The 21,260-nt window shown below is 37.0% G+C and overlaps 1 protein-coding gene across 1 annotated transcript; it reads right to left on the reverse strand.

Annotated features, from left to right (window-relative positions):
- Window positions 1–1,629: 1,629 nt before the first annotated feature.
- FBXO9 (F-box protein 9) lies at window positions 1,630–20,717 on the reverse strand. The gene is made up of 13 exons (XM_085324844.1): window positions 20,435–20,717; window positions 16,453–16,530; window positions 15,284–15,442; window positions 13,805–13,862; window positions 10,895–10,994; window positions 9,294–9,424; window positions 8,396–8,510; window positions 7,627–7,745; window positions 7,246–7,336; window positions 6,145–6,240; window positions 5,355–5,448; window positions 4,371–4,525; window positions 1,630–2,993 (listed from the first exon to the last, which is right to left on the reverse strand). The coding sequence occupies exons 1-13, from the start codon at window positions 20,435–20,437 to the stop codon at window positions 2,885–2,887; spliced, it is 1,308 nt and encodes a 435-aa protein (XP_085180970.1). The 5' UTR covers window positions 20,438–20,717; the 3' UTR covers window positions 1,630–2,884.
- Window positions 20,718–21,260: the final 543 nt, after the last annotated feature.

The following is a 21,260-nucleotide window of genomic DNA, read 5'->3' on the forward strand; positions in this document are numbered from 1 at the left end:
CTTCCTTTTTACTCCCCTTCAGCTGTGCTATCATGGAGGCCTTACTAGCACAGAAACCTAGGGTGCTGAATGCTTGGTAGGCTACACACAAAGCTGAACTATAACTTGTTGCATTTTCTCCTTTTTTTGCTGGAATAGCCTCATTTTTGCACTAGTATGAAGTGAGGGCTCCAGAACACTATTTAAATACATAATATTCTTTCTTTTTTTCTCCTCCTTTTTTCCCCCCTTTGATCAGGAAGTATTTCTATGGGAAAAAGGCTAGGAAACAAAAATGCCAGGAAGCAACCTCCTCAAAGAGTACAAAAGGCAGCTGACTTTAATCCAGTGCATGAAAATAGCGATATGAACTACTAGTTTATCACCCATCATAGCCCACCTTCCATTAATGATCGACTTTCTCAGACCTTGTCATAATTCACACAAACTCTCAGGAAAAGGAATGATAAATACCTAACTCTTTCATTCAAGTTACTGCTATAATTAGTAAAGGACAATTTTCTAACAGCAGACTGGTGTCTTTATACGCTAATTAAAAGGCCAATAAAACTAAATGATAAGAACATTGAGCCTTTAGCTGTTAAAGCCCCAGAGCATTAAAACTGCTAGACAGAATGAAGGAAATGTCACCCCTTTCTTTGCTTAAAGAAGTATTTTAATAGATGAGAGTGAATAGACAGTAATAATCTTTGCTCATGAGAAACCATTTTAAAAGGTAAACTAGCTTGGGCTTTCTCATACTGCTCTATGTTGAGGAGGAAGCATGTTAGTCATAGCTCAGTTTGATAGACAGAAGGCTCACACTGTTTTCTTGGCAAAAGAATCTTCAGTGTAATCTTAAAGTAAACATTGCCTGAAATTTTTCTTGAATCTACATCTTAAGAGGTCATCAGCCAGCTTTCCCACTGTTCCCAGAGCATACTCTAAAGAGGGCCAGAGTAGGAAAAAACAAAAGCTCTGATAATGCTTGATATGATAATTACATATGATAATTTCTTGGTATGAAAGGGCTTTGAATTGCAAAGATATTTTTACTATGTCCAGATTGGTTACTGAAGAACAAAACTGCATCTAAACACATAATTAGTATCACATTTTAATTCTTGTCACAGAAATCAACTTTTGACATTTCTCACCAGGCAAAATCAGATCTTTAATCATTACCCTCAACATAAGTGCAGGCAGCTAACATCTTTTTCCATTTACACACTTAGCAGTATTTCCTTAGTTATCTTCAAAACATGAAGTTGATAGTCTATGCAATTGCTTTCCCCTTCAATCATGAGAATACAATATCCTTCTTATTAAATGCTCTGTTGTATGTAGTAATAGTGCAACTGCAGCTGTAGTCTTTAAGGACATAGAAAAGAGAGAGTTGTAGCTAGAGTCTTACTAGACTAGCTAAAAGAAGCAGGAAGTTCCAGGCATGTGCATTTGTATTCAGAACTTATGTGCCTGAAAGCATCTCTACTTTTCCTGGATATCCTGTAGATAATATAATAAAAAGTCATTATGATATTAATTCTACTTACCAACTTTGCCAAAAGTTCGTGTACGGTAACTCTTAGGTAATCACGTCTTACTGTATGAAAGTAATGATTTTTTGGCAAAATAAGAAATTGCAAGGGATTGTGTGTTCAAAATCATGATTTATTGATGTTTTTAATTGTGTAGCTCCTTGCAAAGATACACTTTATAAATTATGGAACAAGTATAGTTCTTTCACACTTTAGTCCTCAAGTCCAGGTCAGTATTTTGAAATGAGATGTTCAAAGGAAAATTATGCAAAATAGCTTTAAAAAAACATTACACTAGAAAGCTTCAGTTCTTTCAGAATCAAAGATACATATATAATAAGCGGAATTACAGTGTCTGCACTACACCCCCAAGCGATATATGCAGGAGAAGCAGCATACAGTACCTGCAATTAACCTCAAGGTACACTTCATGATTAGCAGTACACAGCACCTGAACATCTACAGCAGCCTCAAATTTTATCTTAGTATAACAAATGCCCAATGAATTTACAGCATCTGTAGCAAGGTTAGATGAAAGGTTATAACACATTAACAAACACGTTCAAGCGAGCCCTGCTCTTATGCAGTTAGGCCTGGCCAATGCACAACCGGTGCACACACTCACCACAACCTCTGCGAGGCTTCCCAAGCAGAGCCATGTACCCTGCCAATTCCTCCTATAGTACAAGAGAAAAACTTCCTCCCCAAATCCTGTTCTTCAGGCCCATCCCATCAAGGTGGCAGGCTTCACTGAACCTGTATTAAGATCAAATTACATTAATGACCAGTTGACATCACTGTGGTGGTGATGAGGTACCTTCGCGGTTAAATTTATACTTTACATTTGCTTGCCCTGAATTGTTTTTTCTTAACACTGATGGTGAAAGAATGCCAGATCTTAAAGGCAAACAAAATAAGTTTAATTTAAAGAAAACATTTATTTGACGTTCTCATATGTCACACAGTTTAACAGATTGAAGATAATTTTCTCCCCTTCACATTTCAAGCCTTCAGCAGAGAGCATGCGCACACTGTCCCATGGACAATGAGATTTTCCTGAAACAACTCCTTCTGGACAAACCATTAAGGTGCCCAGGCAGATGAAGACTTGCATTTTAGGCATACTGATTTATAAAATCCGTTAAAAAAAAAATAAAAACTTTGTTATCAAAGTCTTGTCACAAAGTAAAGATGTTTAATACTTATAAGCTTCATCTCCAGCCATCCCTAATGAAATAGAACATACAGCCTTCCCCCCAAATCCCCAGAATTTTAAAATGTTCCAAATATATACACATTTATAATTTAAGTGCTCATTTGCTACAACCTTTTATTCATGCAAGAGTTGTGAGAGGAAAAGGTGTTTCTTAGAGCGGCTTTTCTGAAAACGCAGTAAAACTCTTCACTCGTGCAAAGAACAAAGGTGTGTACATCTTGTCAATGTCAAAAGTAGTAACTGCTGTTTCACCAGTTGATCTACAAAGAATAGGTAATAAAACAATAAAAGTTATATCAGACATAAGTTGCTGTTTAAATCCTTCAATTATGTAATCACATTCCACAGTAAAATACGTGCACTGAACTACATACAGTTGGAATGCAAGCTAAATTAGCATCTTTCATACCACTTCATTCTGAAAGCATCTGAATATTGGCTAGATAACATTTGTATTTTAATAACAAAGAAGCCACGTTCTGCTTCCAGTTCCTATTATTAGCTCCAAGACCTGGAACAGTGCAGAATGTTGCTCAAGTCACCATATTAACAATATTAAAGTGAAAAATATCCTTTCATTTGTTTCAGTTAGAATTATGCACTCCAGAAGACAGAATGACAGGTATAAGTTGTCCATATGTTTAAAAGACTAACACTGCCCCCAAGCATTTCCGGACATCAGTGACAAAGAGTATATATCATCCAAGCTATATTTCCCGCTCGTCTTCACCTCACCTTCACTCTAGTTTCTAAAGGACATGCTGCACTGAGAGGTTAAGTAGAACCTGACTACTGCAGAAACTTCATGCTCAAAAGAATCTTTGATATTGCCACAACTTCTTCATAAAATAGGTATGAAAATATTTTTTAAAAAAGTTATTCTTCTGCTTATGAAAGCTAACTATATGCTAAACTGCCAGTAGTTTAGATTAATAGATTTTTAAAAATATTTTTACAGCTCAATATCTGAGCTTTGACTCTATAAAAAGACTGAATATGAAGGTTAAGAAGACAGGAAGAGAAAGCCTAAATCCGCCCTAAATGCCAATGCCACACACCTGTCTAGCCAGTCTGCCAGTAGTTGAGTGCCAGGAGTAAGAACAAGGGCCATGGCTCTTCCTAGGTCTGTGATGAGAACAGCTGGTCACAGTATTTTGCACTGCTGGGCCATAGAGTTTGTAAGCACTACAGTTCTACACAAAACAGGTGCACAGACTCTTACATAACGATCTCTTTCTACAGCATTTCTAGCTTGCACTTTTATAGAAGAAAAGAAACAGACCTTAACAAATACGTGTCTTCCACATCTATTTACTAGCACCACAGTTAAATCATTCAGCCTTGATTCAGTCCTGAAATAATTTAAACCCTGTTCATAAATCCCTTCAGTATCTAAATGCTGGAATTCTATTAATGACAATTTCCATACCATTAGCAAAAATTACTGAAATCTTGGGAAAAAAGTTGATTAGAGTATATCAAATCAGAACTAGTTATTTTTTCAAGGTATCTTTTAAAGCCTCAGAAGTTTTGCACTTTTTACATTTTTCTCAACTAAAAACTGGACAAATTAATGCCACCTCTGTTTCTATAATCAATTAACCTTCTTCAATCTTATTCTCTGTTTACTTGCTTACTTGTAAGTTATGTGGCAAGAATGATGTATCCAAACAAGTTTGTTAAATCTCTGGCGCCCACTGGAGCACAACTGTAGTCCTACATGAAAACTATGATCTGTTTCTTGTACAGGAACACGACGGAAGTACCTGTATTTGTGGTAGTCAATTGGTTTCTGTACAAAGAAAATAGAAGTTTTGTGACCTACAAAGAACACATCATTCTGCTATTTATCTTGAGACTTAAATAAAACTGTGAGGACAGATGATTAAACTCTCATACAGGAGAATCTTTAAAGTAAGTATGGGTATTGCTTGAAAACATGTTAATTTAGATGCTAATTAGGGGAGAAGTTTTCACAGAAAGTAAGATGTGGGTAGAGGACACGACACAAACTATGTTAACTTATTGTAAAGTAGCATGACACTTATAACTATTTTATCTTGACAGACAGAATATTTCTTGAGGAAAATAAGTTGACCAAATTATTCAGAGTTCAATTCATGAATACTGCTTATTTAAGTTTTACTTAACACTATAACATAACAGCACATAGTCAAAAAGTGATCTTTGATGAAGATCTCTTCACCTGTCCCTCTCCATTCCTGTCTTTCTTTGGTTAATTTTAGTTTTCCCACTATCTTCCCAGGAGGGAACATGTATTGCCTTTCCATGTTTAGAGGACTAAAAATTTAAACAAATGAGCTAATGCCTATCACCATGCGCAACAGTCTAGCCTAAGGGAGAGAACTGTTGCTCAGATGTGAACCAAATATTTATCTGTCTCAGTAGGCTCTTACAGATTCTGAAAAAAAATCAGTAAGATAAATTGTCATATTTACTTATTTTAAAATCAGTTTGTGAATATTATATTTAAATACGAGATTTATTTTAAATCTTCCAAAAATTTCTAGGTGCCTTAAAATATACAGTCTGAGAAAAATCTTAATTAAAAAGCCCTTTTTTTCTTAAACTATTTTTCTCTCTTCTGTTTTGGTACGTACCTCTTCCTTTTTCTTCATTATCACAGCAAATACTTTGGTTTGATTGTCTGTTTCCTGCGAAAGGCGATAATGGCCAAGTAAGATTGCATCAGTTCTGGAAGGTTAAGAGGATAGTGTCAGGGACATAAAAAAATACTCTCTATCTCAAAAGAGTCACATACTTATAGTCCAAATAAGAATAATGAAAGGAAGACCACATATCTTACTCAAGGAAACTAATTTTTATTTGTATTTGGTAGAATACCAGGCTGACCAATGGTAAGAAATAATGAAAATTTTTTGAAAGGTTACTTTTGTAATTGTCCTAAAATAGTAAAAATGAATCATTTCTCTCTAGCTACCTGCTAAATATTTTCAGATTCCTCAAAACTGTTTGGAAGCTGCAAACAATCTTCTACAAGATTTTTAACAAGCTGCGCAAATACTGAAGAGAAATCAAGTAATAATTTAGTTAGGTCCCACTGAAAACTTCACTTTCCTTCACATGGACAAGGAAGTGTAAGAAGGTTGTCAATACTGAAATAATATCTTTCAAAGCATTCTAAACCCACAATAGCCAATAACATGTATTCCTCCATCTACTTTCTTTAAAAGTCTTCCTAGATATTCTCCTAGCAAAGGACCTGTAAAAGAAATCTAATTACAACACCAGGAGCTTAAATAAAAATAATTTTATTTTTATTCTTTTTTTGCTAAGCCTAGATATAGAAGTCTAGACAAAGGTAAATAGAAACTACTAAAACCAAGAAATAAGTAAAAAAATGTATGAAAAATATTTTATTTCAATAACCTTGTATTTTTAGTCCGTAAGCGAGGAACAATAGATTGAGGCTCTTCAGGAGTTGTTAGCATCATAACTTGGCCATCTGGAAAGAATCTCAAATACCTGTACAAATATAATGACACAATATATACGTAGAAAAAGTGTCTCTTTTGGGAATCATCACAGATAATAAAGTTCAGAATTTAAAAAGAGATTTCTTCACACATAATAAAGCACAAAAAGAGATCAGAAATCAAAGGAGTTTTAAGGATTAAAAGATCAAGCTATGCAGGCTTATGCAATAGGGCAGAAATTCAGTTCTGTCAACTTTAATCAAAGCAAGAATGCTACCGAGGAATCAAAACTGACCTCAAGTAAGTTTCTCCATCCCCAGTATCAACAGAGACAAACGTAATAAAATCTTAATTACAGTATTAATACAGAATGGACAATGCCATATGGACTTCATTCAGATTCTGGAATCCGATCAATTTTTATAACACTCAGATACACTCCTAATGCTTTTAAGACTGTACAGCCAGAAGAGTCAACGGTGTCTATTAACAGTTTCCAGCCACAGAAGGGACAGCAGAATGAAACAACGCAGTTTGTGAATAGTGGGAGGAAGCACAGCAAGAACAGGCTGCAGTAACAAATGGCAAAGTATTTAGGGCAATTCAAGAGATCCCAGCCTCCAGATTACTTACAGATGTTTACAAATAAGTTAAAAGACAGTTCTTGTGCAATCACTTCTTTACCTTTGCAGAAAAGAATTACTATATCAGAAATGTAAAGTGACTTGGGGAAGGAGACGAAATCTGTGGATGAGTGTTACCTCCCTTACCATTTAAGTTTCATCCACGTGGAAAAGTATAACTGAGGAGGAAATGTGTTTCTGAGCCCATCTCTAGCAATTATAACACATTCTATTCCATAAGATCTACTCTCAGAAAAAAAAAATACACACACACACACACACACACACATATATATATATAGCTTTACACATTATAATATTTCCACTGAGTTTTACAGAATAATTAATGTTTGTAATATCAAGAGCTGGATTTCAATTAACAGTACTTAGAGAGAGAAACATTTCACTCACTCTATGTACTACAGTTCTACCTGTAATATTCCACTTGGTGCCATGCCCTATAGAAACCATCAAGAGACTGTTCTCCTTGACGTATGTACGTTGTTTTGCTGATATATACGCCTACAGGAAAGTAAGAAATAAATATATGAAGAAAAATTAAGTAGGTAAAATGTATAAGATGTAAAAAAAGATATTCCAAACTTCTCAGTTTACTTTTGTTACTTAAATACAAGAAAGTTTTTATTTTTATCTCTTGCACCCTACTCCAGTCTCTACAGATATTCTACAGCTTCAAAAGCCCACATAAATTCAGATTTGGTATGACAACATCATAAATACTAAACCTGGCTAATTGTTTCTGTAATAGTTACACGCAATAAGMAAAATCTGTTTCCAAGAGTACACCTTACCATCAAATCGAACACGAGGCCTTTCCAAAAACATTTCCCTCCAAGAGGCATATGGAACAAGTTTATTGCAGCTTCTGCCCCATACTTTCAAACAGACTTGATGCCAGATTTCAGGATCTCTATCGAAAGTAAATAAAAAAACAAAATTCATAACTTTTCTGCAAAGCTTGCTTAGTATTTGTATCAACATAACACACACTAATATTTGTGTTGGATGCAACGGGAAAAAAAAATTCTTGACCAAGAATAACTCATAATTTAAATCACTAATTTACTTAATCCTTGAGAATCTGAAAGTTATTTCCTCCTCCCAGTGAAATGCAAGACAATGCAATTTCAATCAAGTACAATACAATAATATTGTGACAGCTTGGTACTGCCGTACTTGACTGTATGATGATGATAACACAGCAGACATACTATTTTAGAGACCTTGCAACTCCAATTTTCAAACAACGTCCAGAAGCATTTTTCTTATAGTTAAGTCCTCTATCTAACATACCAACTGGGGGCACATTCAAAAGCTGGTCAGCACTGTGAGAAACATAACATGCAAACTGTCATGAGACGAGAAAGTAGGATGTAGTCCCACATGTAAGATTTAGCAGCCTAAAAGCAAAAGAAAATCTTTCCAGTACAGGTAATTTTCACCATGTATTTACTATCAACATCTATATATCTACAAATTATGGATTAAACTGAAAAAAAGCTCTTTTTTCTTTCCTTAGATCAGAAAGAAGCTTCACTCTAGATAACTTTTCTATAATACCTGGCACAAATGTAAAATCCTCGACAAACGAGAGATAATTGCTCTAACGATCTTAAGTCCAAGTCACTGGAAACCACCCATCGGAAAATGTACATTAGTACTTCCATAGGCAACGCTGCAAACAGAAGAGAATTCCATGTTAAGACAGTAACATGTAAACCAGTAACTTATCCATATTTTCACAGGAAATCCTACCTTTGTACAACTTACTCAGATAGCAGGGAACATACCAAAAAAATATATTTTTCATTAAAAAATTACCATATGTTACAAAAAAAGTCACATAAGGAAAGAACAAAAATCAAGAGCTCAAAGTGCATTATGGAAGAAATTATAGAAACATAGTTTTAGACTACAAATAAACAAGACTGTAGGGACTCCAGTCTTCTCAGCTGAYCTAGAAGTCACATCAAAAATTTCAGGTGTACATACACAGTGTCTATAAGGTAACATTTTCCATTTTGCTCAAACCAACCTGATGTGTAACACCACAGAATCAGAATTCACACTTAGGAATTGTAATAAATATGTGTAAAACAAAAAAAAATAATATAATAAAATATATATATATATATACACACTTATTTCAGTAGGTTAGTTTCTAGTTGCTATTTTTAAGTGTGACTAATCTTGAAAGATGCTGCTCATTATTAGTAGTGCATGGAGAAGCTTGTGAGATCTAAGCAAAAACATTTTTTTCATATTTTGTATGAAACAAAAGATCTGTTTAGCTAGCTGGTATCCTTTTTTCTTTACATCTAACTTCACATCTAAGAGTTAAATGTATATTATAAGTATAAAGAGATACTGTGTACAGATTCTTCAAAGATAGCTTTAGAATCAGGGAGATGAATGCTTTAACATCTCTAAAAATTCCTCTTCTGACCTTAACTCCTACCTGAGATATGGGTCTGGCTGACATCAAGCTCAGGCTGACAAAGTTTGACTGAAGATTCCTGAAGAGTTAACTGCTGCTGGAAATCCGTCAAAAGATCAGCCATCTTGCCATCGTCTTCATTATCCTCAACACTATATAAAGGGAAAATGTCAACATCTTGACATTGGACAAAATATACCCATAGATGTTCTTATGCAGGCTTAAATCTGCTCTTCATTAAATATAATTTCCTTGTTTGTTTTGAAATAAATTTCACTTTATCATATAAGAAAACAACTTGAGTAATTCTATCCAGTTCATTTAGATTTTGCTGGAACACTTCTGGCAATACATTTTTCCACTTAACTCCAACCAAAACAGTTTCTTTCTGGATTTAGAGGTTCACTAGTTTTAGTTACATAATATTTTTTAATTCCTGTCACACCTTAAGATACTGAAAACAACTAGAGATTTCTGTTTTTTTAAAAAAAAAACTTCATGAAACATTTTCTCATGAAACATTTTCATGAGACACGAAGAGCTGATAATATAGAGCCCCATAAGCAAATGACAGACCTACCAGCAAGTTTTAAAATATTATACAGGGTAAACAATTATGTTTGGGCCTGTCATAACTAAAACCATTATAAGATGTTACACAGAACATAACTTCCATTATACTGATCAATGAGATGGCCAATGCCTACAGGGTATATTGTAACTTTCATGTAATTTGTTTTTCTCACAAAGACAATATGAGAAACACCTACAACACTAATTCAGAAAGCAAAAACACCATGACTAGTGTTCCTTGAAAAGACACTTCACTATAAATACTGCTTTTAAACAACAATTAAAGAGTACCGGCTGGTTTCCCCTCACTGTCACGTGGTGCTGGGGATGGGGCAGCAACATTTTTAAAACAACTGCATGAAATTTCATACATAGAGTGACAGATGGAAAGAGTGGCTTAAAGACTATGTGAGATAATAATGCTAATATGGAGAATTTTTCATGACTGTCCTCTGCAACCCAAGTATTCCTCCTAGAGCATGAAAGTACAATAAAAATATCATGCCAGCAATGCATGCAAATACTGAAGTAACAGATGTAAATTAAGCACTTATTTCATCCCACTCTCTTTTATATGGAGCCAGCATTCCACCAAAGCTGTACTGCTTTGAGGCAAGACTGAGTTAGTAGTACCACATGGGCGATGTGCTTTCCTCTCCATTCTTATTTTCAGTTTTAAAATACTAATTTCTTGTAGCTGTCAGTATCTATAGATGATACCAATGAGCASCAGATCTGGAAGCTCTGTTTCATGACCTTGTCTTCACAACATTGTCTGAGCTGTATCAGAAGCTCTGGCCTGAACCTGAATCCTGTCCTCAACCACAAGTCTGCCTCAAGTCAGGTCAACTTTAAGCTGCTACTTATTTGGAACACTGAGGCTACAGGTATTCCAATGCTTGTAACGATGAAAGACTAGACTAGTGCATCTGTGTAACTTTCTATGAACCATTCTATTCAAATTAAATTAGAGTATTCATGAGCATTAGAAACAAAATTTCATATTTCAGTACTTCTGTGCTCTTAATTGGTAAATCTTTATTACTTACCACCGCTTTCCAACTCCATCACCGTCTGGAGAACGCGTATAGGTGATCTTAAATTCTATGTCAGGTACAAGTTGCATGGCTAGACGATAAAACTTGATGGCTGAAAACAAAAGCTTAATATTCAAAGATGTCTGATGTCTGTACTAGCTTATCATAGCAAAGCTTCTTCCAGAAAGATGACCAACTATAGCATTCTGGCTTGCTAAAGACACTAAAAAGGTGGAAAATACTAGGAAAATGCCTAGTAAATCTTGTTAACAATCTTTACTGATTACAGGTTTAAATTCAGTAAAGAAGAGAGGCAAATTAAATACATTTTCAAAATTAAAACCTCCCTCACACACGTATCAGCTTTTACAAATCTAACTTAATCACTAAAAATGCCATTATGAAGTACAAAGGTTACCAGTAAAAAGACAGAAAGTCCTGGTTTTGTTTGTTGCTCAATACTTACAAAGCTTTTCCAAAAAAAAGCTAAGGATTTTAGGCACTATTGTAGTTATAAATAACTACAAGGAAGAGTTTGAAAGCTAATGTAGCTGTACCTTAAATCTCCAGTACACAATACAGACAATCATTCAAACATATATCTCACTATAAAACTGCAAGAGAGTAGAAAGAAAAACTATTGCTGTTCTTTTAAACAGATATACAGTGAACATCTGTTTAAAAACATCTGAACAGATATAAAGTGAATAAATTTTGCTGTGGAAGCTACAGAAAGCACAGGAGCAAGCCACTCAAACAGTAAGTATGAGAAAACAGACTGGAAGAGAGCAGTCTTTTCAAGAAGCTGTATAGCAAACAACTCGAAGATAAACTGACAGTTAGCATTTCTTCTTCCAGCAGTAAAAGAAAGTGCTTCTACCTTTAATACTCCAAAGACGCTACGAACAGAGTAGTGAAAAAAGAAAAAGGAAGAACACCCTTTGGGAAAGAACTACTACTTAAGCTGCAGAATATTTTCCTTCTGAGTAAACTCTGTGGACATTGTTCAAGGTAAGTAGATTCATGGTATATTAATTCAGTCTTTTTAAATACTTGTATTGTACATGTATGTGTTCATGTGCCTCTCTATATTCCCCTTTGAACATACCAAGAGCAGAGGGAAATTCACCCTCAGTTTAGCCCTTCAAAAACAAAGCAAAACAAACATCACGGTGAGACTGAGCTCAGAATTTGATCTACTAACTAATCTGAGAAGCAGGAGTGCAGGGTGAGTATGTATTCCTATTTCGTTGAGTACACGTCAGTAATGCTAGCTGACAAGTAGTATTCTGTGGCTGGTGAGGCTGAGGAATACCAGCAACCTCAGCTGAACAGATCAGTTTCAATTTTAGCAGTCAATCCAGCAGCTAGGCCTGTACTGTACTTAAACATGAACAGGCTGCTTCACATAACTGTCTCACAAATTTCAGGTATCAGCAGATTGCAAAAGTCAGCCAAAATGTCACTTCTGGTGAACTGGACTAGGTCAGCAAATAGAAGCATAGTTTAAAAACAAATGGCTGAATACGGGTTGGGCCATATATCTGCATCTGGTATAGAATGTTGTCTCTAAGGAGTCATATGGATGTATGAGTAGGAGCAGTTTATTTTTGTTTCTTTAACTCTCAAATCAAATTCAGCTCAGAAAGAATGGATTCACCACACAGTCCAGACACCTAGGACACCCTTGTGAATGTAAACCTCTGATAGGTGTTACTACTTCTCTGCTGCTGCATGTAACATACATTCAGGCAGATGAAGCTATTGGTTTTACTTTATAAACACAACGCTTAAATAGTCTGCTTTTCAGTCTGCTTTTCCTGGCTTTTTTGTAAAAATTTACTTGCACACTCTTGGTATGAACAAACCTTCAAAATGTACTTCACAATGTACTGTATAATTTCCTAAATGGTAGACTGTATTTAGTTCTAGGGCCTTTTTTTGTTTTAAACTCAATATTTAACTATACATCTAACACAAAAAATACTTATGCCTAAAGTAATTTTGCTCTGAAAAAACATATAATAAATTTGAAAACTGAAGAACTAGTTTTATTGCCTATTGAGGACTCACAACTCTCTCAGTTGATCTGAGATGTGGAACAAGAAGCAGAATTCCCTAAGGGAAGAAAGTTCCCATGGTGGAATGGAAATATTCTGTCCAATAGGTGGTTGAGTTCAGAAACTTCTTGAGTACTCCCAGTTCTCCACTTCCATCTCTTTATCTTGCCTACTTTGTACCTGCACTTTAATCAAGGTGGCTATACATACCATCTTGCTTGTTCCACATTTTCAAATGAAAGAAATGGTAAACTCAATATAATAATTGTTTCTGTACTTATTACTTCATATTTCTACTACTGAGCTACAGGACTTAAGAGTTAAGATGGTTATCTTAACTCTGTATTTTCTGAAAGCAAAGTATGAGGAGGAAAACTTTGAATATCTTTTTTTGCTAGTGAATATAAGATGAAAAATAAGCTAAGCATCTTAAATATTTATGGCAAACTCAACAAAGTGAGACCACCAGATTTAAACTTTCATTTTAGGAAATCTTAAAGAAGCTATCTTAACATGCTGTATATAAAAAAAAATTGATGGGTTATGTAGCTCTAGTAGCTAAACAACAACAACTAGTATTAGCTAGTTAAGTAGAAGCAATCTAGTGCTTCAGTAAATTGAAGCTAGTGTGAATGTTGCTAGATTTCAAAATATCCTCACTATTTTCTTTTTTTAATCTGGAAGCTAGAAATACTTTCCTGGAATTAAATTTGCTTCACCTCAACCTTAGAACTGTGATATGACTGTAACTTTTACAGCAGGTTTGTTTTCTTATTTACATAGTCTAGATCTCAAATTAATATGAGCCTCCAGTTTAAGTTCACCGGCATCACAAAGCAGTATTTTTACCAGCACATATTACCTTCATAAAGGGCTCCATTTTGTTCTTGCTCCACTGCCTTCAGGAAAAGTTCTTTAGCCTGCACAATAAATTACACAGAAAACTTATTCCTTACAAGCATCTGTGCAAAGTTAGTTAACTTAGAATATGATAAGCAAGATGGCAAACAGTTCTATGAAAGAGGAAAATTACTCTATTAATAAAATGAGAAGACAAATTCATGTGCTACAAGCCATAACTGAATTTTCTAATCAAACAGTGCATCGTCTTTTCAGCAATTTTAAGAAGTTCCACCAAACTGAATCATGGCATTAGATTGGAGCTGTAGAGTTACCAAAATTCTAAGATAATAATCACAGTACTCTCATTATGATTCTCTTTTACAGAATTATAAAAATTAAATCTCTTCAGGAGTTTGACCCCTTTAAAACTTAACAGTAGTTGGACTTGCAGGTATGCCAATGCTTTGTAAAGCCTTGCAGCTTTGCAAAAAGTAGCATATCCACTCCAGAAAGAACTGGGGAGATAAAAAGTAGCAAAAAATAAAATAAAATAAAATAAAATAAAAATAAAAATAAAAATAAAAGGTCTATCCTAAGCCTTCTCATCAGAAATTTTACAAACAACATTGATGATCAAAGTAGTATAGCATATTTCAGGAGAAGGAAATGCACTGCATTCATCTGAGAAACTTTCAGAAAGCATGTCACAGGTAAACACCATGCCAAAGCAGGTACCCTAAGCAGAAGAAAAGCACAACCTCAGCATTTGTGCTATCTTCAGTCTGGTCCACTGAAGCAAAAAAGGACTATCCTATTATACAAAACCTGGTAATAGTTTTCTCTGTGCTCTCCTTCCCCACACTGATGTGAGAAAGCACGAAAACGAAAGGGGAACGACAGAGAGGTATTCACATCTTTCAAACTGATGTCACAATTTTTTCTACTACTTGACTAGAAGGGACAGGTTATTAACCCACTCACTCTCAGTTTCAGTTGTCCCCAATACAAGCACAAAAATATGTGGATGTCTGATCAGCTAACCTAATTTGACCTCATAATGTGTAACACTCACTTAAGAATGGCAATGTTGTCTCACTGTTCTGTAATAAGGGCCTTGGCAGGAAACTATAGCTCATATAGAACACACTATAATCCCTACTAGCCTTATAAACCGAGCCCTCTTGAGGCAGGAAGCTTCAGCTCCTCCACCCCACTGATTTTCAGCGTCTTCAATAAGCTCCTCCTCCTCCCTCTGCCTGAGTTTATACTAACAAGTTGAAATCAGTGATTTATACGAAGTGACAAAACCCCTCAGAAAGGCTGCAGCCTTTCAGAAAACAGACCAAAAACACGAGGCAAAGTCAAGCACAGAAACTTATCAGGAAGAAATTAATGTGGGGACAATGGCTTAATTGCCACTCTAATTTCTTTGGATTCAAGCCAGCATTAAATTTTGGTATAGTCTGCAATACTAAAAGGAAAAAAAATCTTTTCATACCTTTTCTTCTTTTGCTAGTTCCTGTTTCCCTTTGGTATCTACAGACTTTACTCCAGGTCCTCTTGATGACGATCTGCATGGCAGAGTTTCCAATCCACTAGAACTCATACCTGGGGCAAGCTCAAACATCCACTGAGCTCTGAACATTTGGAGCTCTGCCTAAAAAGATCCAATTAATTCTGACTTAGTGTCACATTCAGAGAGTACATTTTCTGAGTACAGATTATAAAAAACAGAGTTTCAAAAAGTTTCAAATTATGCTTTATACTTCCAAGTCTTAGATGACTTCAGTGAGTTTAGACCCAGACAATCAGCAATTGTTTTACAGTAAATTAAAAAAAAAAAAAAAAAAAGGAAATCATGCATAAGTATTTGTCCAATGTCACTGCATAAGGTAAATGCTTTTATCTGGGCTGTTAACTACAGAAGAAAAACTGTAATGTTCCAAGAAAAGGTTTTTTGTACTATGATATCACTAAGGCTCTCTATAAAATCATTCTTTCTGGAAATGGCTTTTGTACTTCTTGTTTCATGGGAGCTATCTTAAGTAAGAAGTCACTTAGCTGTTGAAATTAAAATTCAGAAAAGCTACCTTTTTGTATATAAGCATACTAAGCCTTCTCATAATCAAGGTGGTCATTTATACCATATACACATTACGCCTTACACACCTTTGTCTTTTAAAAAGAAAGTACTATATTCTGTGAAATAAGACAATTGATAATTTTGCCAGGCATTTTTTGAGTATCTCTGAAGTTACATTTTAAATGTCTCTTGCAATCAAGACTTCTGGAAAGGAACTACATAGAAAACTAGTATCATAAGAAAACATGCTTTTGTATCAGACTGCTTTTATCAACTGTCACTTTCTTCTGGAGCAGAAAATTTAAACTTGAGTTTGATCCATACAAAAACTGCTGTCTGACTTCTACAGTTCTTCAAAGAAATTCCAAATCTGCCACAGACTTTCTTTTTATCTGTACACATAACAGAACATTGAATTTGACTCCTGGAACATGATCCAAAATTTATGTTTCACTTTTGGAGGAGCAAACAAAAGAAGCATTTGTCAATTCAACAAACATATGGTAACTAAATGAGCATAAGTAGTACAGGGTAAATCACAAGAGGGCTGTGTTTGTAATAAAACACTAGCATATGAGATGTACCTGAAGATTTGCTTCACCAGGTCTTTCATTGTCATCAGTTCTTACCAGATCAGAGTGACAATCTTCTTCAGCTTCTGCCTAGAAGACAGCAGTCAGACATGATTAGAGAATCCTCGGATGTCCCTACGCACTTTCACAAAGTCTCATAGACCCTTGTATAATAATTTAAGCATGCTCCCCCTTCCCCCAGGCTATACTCCACTGATCAATCCTCACTAATGATAAAAATATTAAAATAACTGCTATTACTTACATTATTTTATTAATTCAGTGAAGTTGTTTTCTGCATTTCAGTCATGCCATTCCAACACTGACTAGTTATGCATCACTTACATGCTTACATGCATCAGTACACTGACACAGTATCTAAATAAAAACCCTCAGTGCCTAAGACACAGCACAGAATCAATACTTCAGTATTAAAACATAGTCTGCTCCATATTAGATGTTAATAAAGAATTACTTTCTTCTCACTGGAAAGATAATCTGTAGTTCTGATTCATTTAATATTTAAGAAAGCTCAAAAAGACTAGGACTTCAAATAATAGCTACTTTACAAAAATTATGGGCAAATATGGGCAAACTTAAAAAACTACACATGAAACTATAATGAAGAAATCTTAGAGTAAAAAAAAAAGCTAGCATAAGAGCTTGACAACTAGTTTTATTTACAATACTGCTGTGAGATTGGTTCAACAGCAAGACCTTAAACTAAATTTAGCAAGGGCCTACATGGAAATTAAGACAGTTGGTTTAAGAATAGAACCTTTAAAAGCAATAAGAACAACAACAAAAAAAAAGTCAAGAAAAATTCTCCTTGCTTCAGAAGGAGATTTCCCACTGCAAAGTATGCTAAAGTTGTGTGAAATATATATGAAAATAGAGGAAAATTAATTTTAAGTATCAGTGACAAGTGACAATGAGAACAGTGGCAAGAAGCCAGAAAAAAACAAACCCTCAACAAATAAGAAACTTGTTTAGTTCTTTCTGTAGCTTATGCATTCTACCATTCCATGTTAAATTCTCATTTACAATTCTGCAAAAACGTAATGCAAAGTGAGATAAGAAGGCAAACCTGTCATTAAGATTACCTTGAGAACTTACAGAACTTGTTTCCCACTCTTTCCTATTGTAGACAGCACTCAATGAATTCAAGTCACGCTGTGCACACTTACCAGGGAGAGCCTTCTGAGTTCTCCTAATAAAGCTCTAGTCTTCCGCACAATGGAAGCGCAGAAATCAGAGCATTCTTGCACTTGTATTCAGAAAATTTATATCATTTTATAACATCTGGAAGTTCACGATCAAACTACAGAATGCTGGCAAGCCTGATGGGAAGGCTAAGCTGTCTGTCTTGGTGACAAACATCTCCATGGAGTTCAGCTGCAGGCCTTGTTCTGACTCCTCAAGCTACCACAACCTTATTGGACCGGCTTGTCATTTGTAAATGCCTTTTTATTGATGTCCGAGTATATTATCTTTCACAATTCATAATGAAGGCAGTGCACATTGGTTACAGTAAACAGATACTGACTCAGTTTTTAAGGCTGCACATTGAAAATTTGTCAGTGGAGGAACCAGGTAAGTTGAAACATTCCAAAATGCTAGAAGAATTACGTCTGAACTAGAAGTTAAAAACTTAGAAATTTCTTTTCATGAAAAGCCTCATAGTTTTTGATTCCAGAATTTGATGACAGGCAATTAATGCTATAAGAGTTACAGCAGTCCTCTCACCACAGTATTTTTGCACCCAGGGATTAAATCTATGCTGGACAGAGATAGCCGAGGAACAAGCTAGCTCTGAAACAAGTGCACTGCTACAACACCCTGTTCATACAAATAAGGCCTTTCTCTCTGCCTGAGCAGAGTGCAGAGATAGTTTCTGGTCTGCAGCTGGTTCATGTCCAGTCAGCTCTCAGTCCGGGCAGAGAAAGCCTAGTTTTATCTGCAAAATGCAGAGACTAGCCAAGTCATTTCTAGACAAATCAATACACTATCTTCCTGGACATAAGGGTACACTCATTAAAACCCTTAGGCCATTAAGCTGGGAATAAACTATTTCAGAGCAAAGAAGTGGTAAAATTTAAAATTATTTAGAAGCTTTATGAAGCTGCCTGAATTCTTCTGTTTAAAACCTTACTCTTTCAGTAACCTTTTCCAGAGTCTTGATTTCTTCCCCTTGTCTCTGTGTCAACTGCCCTACTTCTCCTTCATTCCTGAGTCACAAATGGTCATGGGTCTGGACCATCTGCTTCCAAAATGTAATTCAACATTGTTTAAAACTTAATTGTCCCCTGAATCCTAGAGAAAATTACACCAATTTATGAAGTCCTAATCCCAAATCCAAAAGTTATTAAAAAAATCACAAAGTTGATTTTAACCGAAGTTTTGATTTTCATCATTGCCTCTTCTATACTGACTGAATGTGTGATCTCAAGTCATTCCTATCAGATGCTTTTCTTCTGGCACCAGCAGGAGCATAAGTAACTATCTATCCCTCTAGATTTACCAGTAAAGTAGTTCTTTCACGTTGCTACTGCACAGCTAACTGGACTGAAAAACTGATCTTTATTTAAACAACCTGTTTGCTATTTATCTGATCTATAGAAACTTTATGTTTTTGCTTGGACAGTGAGTAGGCACTGGGGTAGTACTGACGTACCACCCATCACCACTAGCAGAAAGCTCAAGAGACTACATCCAAAGTGGATTGTAATTTATACAAATTAATTTCTTCCCCACATTCAGACAAAATTTAAATCATACAGTTTCTAAAGGTTACAGAATATTGTATTGTAATCATTACAACCTGTTCATCTTTATGATTTTGCCTTCCTGCAAGTCAGCTATTATACCAGTCAGATATCAGTAATTTAATTCTGCTTGAAATTACAAGTAAGACACTTATACTCTTTACTGATCAATGCAAACAATTGTTTTGTGAAAAAAGAGGCAGCAAATCAAGAGACAAGATGGCAAAATGCAAACAGCAAATATCTGACTTGGACTCTGACCTCTAAAAAGACGTCAGCTGAGCCATTCTGATTTTTATTTATTTGCAAAGCTTTAGAGACCGTTTGCCAAATGCAAGGCTAGTTTATTTTCACAGGTCATTTTTAACTCTTTAGCCATCAGTAAGCATGCTAAAGACACACTAAAGAGCTTGCCACTTGAGTTTAATTTCAGATCTTTGTTTCAACAGAACAAAGCTAAGATTAGAAACAGCTTAAAGGTGACTGTCACTAGCTGAACAGGGCTAAATGCGAGCTGTAGAGAACTCAAGGATAAGCAAGGACAGTATTGCTTAACAGTGACGGATGGCTAGTGTTCTTCTCGGTTTTGTAATAAAAGAGAAAACAACTCCACTTTCTGTCAGCGTGGTGGAAGCAATTCTCTGTTCAACAGAAGTTTTAATCACTGTGATAAGGAGTTTTAAGAGCTCCTGAACAATCTAAGAGGCTTAACTTTGAACGTTCCAGTTCTCATCATGGATACTTAAATTTCTTTTGGAAATACAGGCAGCAAAGCAGTACTGAACCAAACAATATTCCTGATTGTTTGTTAGCGCTTCTGACTTAACCTGAGTGCCTGGCCCACAGAGCCTTTTAAATTATCAAGTAACATGATGACATCCACTTTTTGAGGGGAGGAAAGAGAAAGGCTGGCAACAGGCACCTGTAAAGACACAACGATTTGTATTTCCGAGGATGGCTAAATGGGTCCCGAATGCAAAGATCAAAATTCATCAGCCAAAAAATCCTTCGGGGGKGGGGGTGGGGTCTCCTTGCAGCGTAGCATGTCAGGCGGCACTGACAGGATCGCAGCACCTGACACGCAGTGCCTGACTCTCGGTGCGCCTCCTCCCGCCCCGGGCACACTCCCCTGCCCCGCCCCCACCCGCACCTCGGCCCGGGCCGCCGCCGCCCCCCCGGCAGCGGGCGGCCGGGCCGGGCCGGACCAGGCCGGGCCAGGCGGCGCTCACCATGCTGCCAGCGCTCGGGCGGCTCCGTGCCGTCCCGGGGGCCTCTGCCCCCCGCTCGGTCCGTGCGTCCTCCCCGCGGGGGGAATTAGCAGAGTTCTCGGTCGGAGAAGCGGAGCACGCAGCGGGAGAAACTGCGAGCCCGGCGTACGGCAGCCATCTTCCCGGCGAGTGAGGRGCAGGCGGACCGGGAGCAGCGGAGACACGCGACCAGACAAACCCGGCAAGGTCAGAGCGCCGCCTGACGCATGGGCCGCTCAGAGGCGCAGAGCGCCGGCCGTGCGGACTACTCCTCCCAGCACACACCACGCCCGCGCAGGAAGGCTGCCGCGGGAAGCCGCCTGGCGCGCTGGCTGCTGGGAAATGTAGTCTTCATGCGGCACCGCTCCCCGGGCGGATGCGGTGCGCTCGGCGCGGCACCGCCCTCCCAGGCCAATCAAATCCGGCGGAGGAGCGGGGTCTGCTGGGAAGTGTAGTCCCTCGGGGGCGGAGAGCCGTCCCTCCGCGCCCATTCGTGCGCCTGGGGCACGTGGTAAAGCGCTTTAAAGGGCGCGGGGCCGGGAGTGCGAGGGACGGTGGTGGCTGTGTTGGGGGCAGCGTGGTGTCGCCGCCGCCGCCGCCGCCATTTCCTTGCCATCTGCCGCCGCGCCTGGCCAGCGGGTTGCCGGCGGGTGTGTGTGCAGCTGTGGTGTGTGCGGGCGCTGTGAAACCTCCCTGCTTGTTCTGCATAAATGCTCAGAGACCCTTTTTGTGTATATATATATATATATATATATAAAAATGTGTAAGTACCCCCTCGACTCTACGTTAGCTGTAGCTGAGGTTTGGT

Source organism: Rhea americana, unplaced genomic scaffold, assembly GCF_003343005.1.
Source record: "Rhea americana isolate MKP2758 unplaced genomic scaffold, rheAme1 scaffold_94, whole genome shotgun sequence".
Classification (NCBI taxonomy): Eukaryota; Metazoa; Chordata; class Aves; order Rheiformes; family Rheidae; genus Rhea; species Rhea americana.